Source organism: Perkinsus marinus, assembly GCF_000006405.1.
Source record: "Perkinsus marinus ATCC 50983 genomic scaffold scf_1104296935254, whole genome shotgun sequence".
Lineage (NCBI taxonomy): Eukaryota > Perkinsozoa > Perkinsida > Perkinsidae > Perkinsus > Perkinsus marinus.
The window spans coordinates 1-1,089 of NW_003214532.1; the positions used below are offsets into that span (position 1 = coordinate 1).

General features: G+C 51.0%; 2 protein-coding genes across 2 annotated transcripts; both read right to left on the bottom strand.

Annotated features, from left to right (window-relative positions):
* Window positions 1-117: 117 nt before the first annotated feature.
* On the bottom strand, window positions 118-402 carry Pmar_PMAR009739 (hypothetical protein; the record flags this gene model as incomplete). The annotated part of the gene is made up of 1 exon (XM_002784456.1): window positions 118-402. A coding segment is annotated over one exon (285 nt), but the record flags the coding sequence as incomplete, so codon positions are not given.
* A 79-nt stretch (window positions 403-481) lies between these two features.
* On the bottom strand, window positions 482-637 carry Pmar_PMAR009740 (hypothetical protein; the record flags this gene model as incomplete). The annotated part of the gene is made up of 1 exon (XM_002784457.1): window positions 482-637. A coding segment is annotated over one exon (156 nt), but the record flags the coding sequence as incomplete, so codon positions are not given.
* Between the last annotated feature and the right edge of the window lie 452 nt (window positions 638-1,089).

Consider the following 1,089-nt stretch of genomic DNA (forward strand, 5'->3'; position numbering starts at 1 on the left):
ACGGTATCTCATAGCAGCAACAACGTCATCTCTTTCGAGGGTGGGGACTTCCTCAGCAGATTCAGCTTGAGTATCGCCCTGCGCATCCCGGATTTTCCGAACGAGCTTCTCCGCTACGTAATCATCTCGGATGCTCTTAGGGTTGCTGAGAACCCAATCGATGCACTCGTCTACAGTGAGGCGTTTCCTCAAATGCTCCACTTCCAGCGCGTGAGCAATCGTAGACTTGCCCGTCTTGGGTGGTCCAATGAGAATAACAGACAGACGTTCCTCTGGAGGAACACGATTAGGATAATCCTCCTCCCTCTGTTCGGGCACGTCATCGCCCTCCTCGTCCAACAGGACTTCAGTGGTCAACCCATCCGGGACTCGTTCTGTTGTCGGCGTCTCTACCTCTAGCACCTGAGGAGTATACAGACATGACCGGATGATAACCAGAGCATCTCCATTCATTGGTATGAGTCACTCCCCCGCATCTCACCTCGCCCTCTTGGGCGGCCTGGGATCTGATGCGCTCGACGTGCTGAGCTATGCGGCGCCATATTGGTGTCCCCACTTCCTTCAACGGCATCTCCGCAATGCCGTGTTCATCATAGCCATCATACTCACTGAGCATCTTCGCCTCAGTAATATATTCCTGAGCGCAAAAGCCCGAATGATCAGTGTTGGAATATATATTCGCTTTCCTCAGCTGAGCTCAGGAGTTTCCTCACTAATTGTAGAGGGTTCCGTATGAATTCGGCTGGAAGTGCACTAAGCATTTTCCAAAAATTTCCTCAGAATTTGGATATTAAACCACAAGCATATGTAGTTGACCATGAACATATTCCCCCCCTGTCGAGCTCACCCTGTCGAACTCCAAGCTGTATATCTCAATTGGATACTCGGTGGGATTGTGAAGAACCATCTCCTGGCGACAAGGCGGATCGCTCTGGTAGGGCAAGATGGGACCAAGCTGGAAGAAGGATGAAGGCGTAACGTTGACCTGACCAAGAGAACTCCGCGGAGGTCCCAAGTAAAGATCGTCACTTCCAGAGCACTCCCAAAGCCGCATAGATATATGACAACCGGGTGCTTATTGTCCTTAAT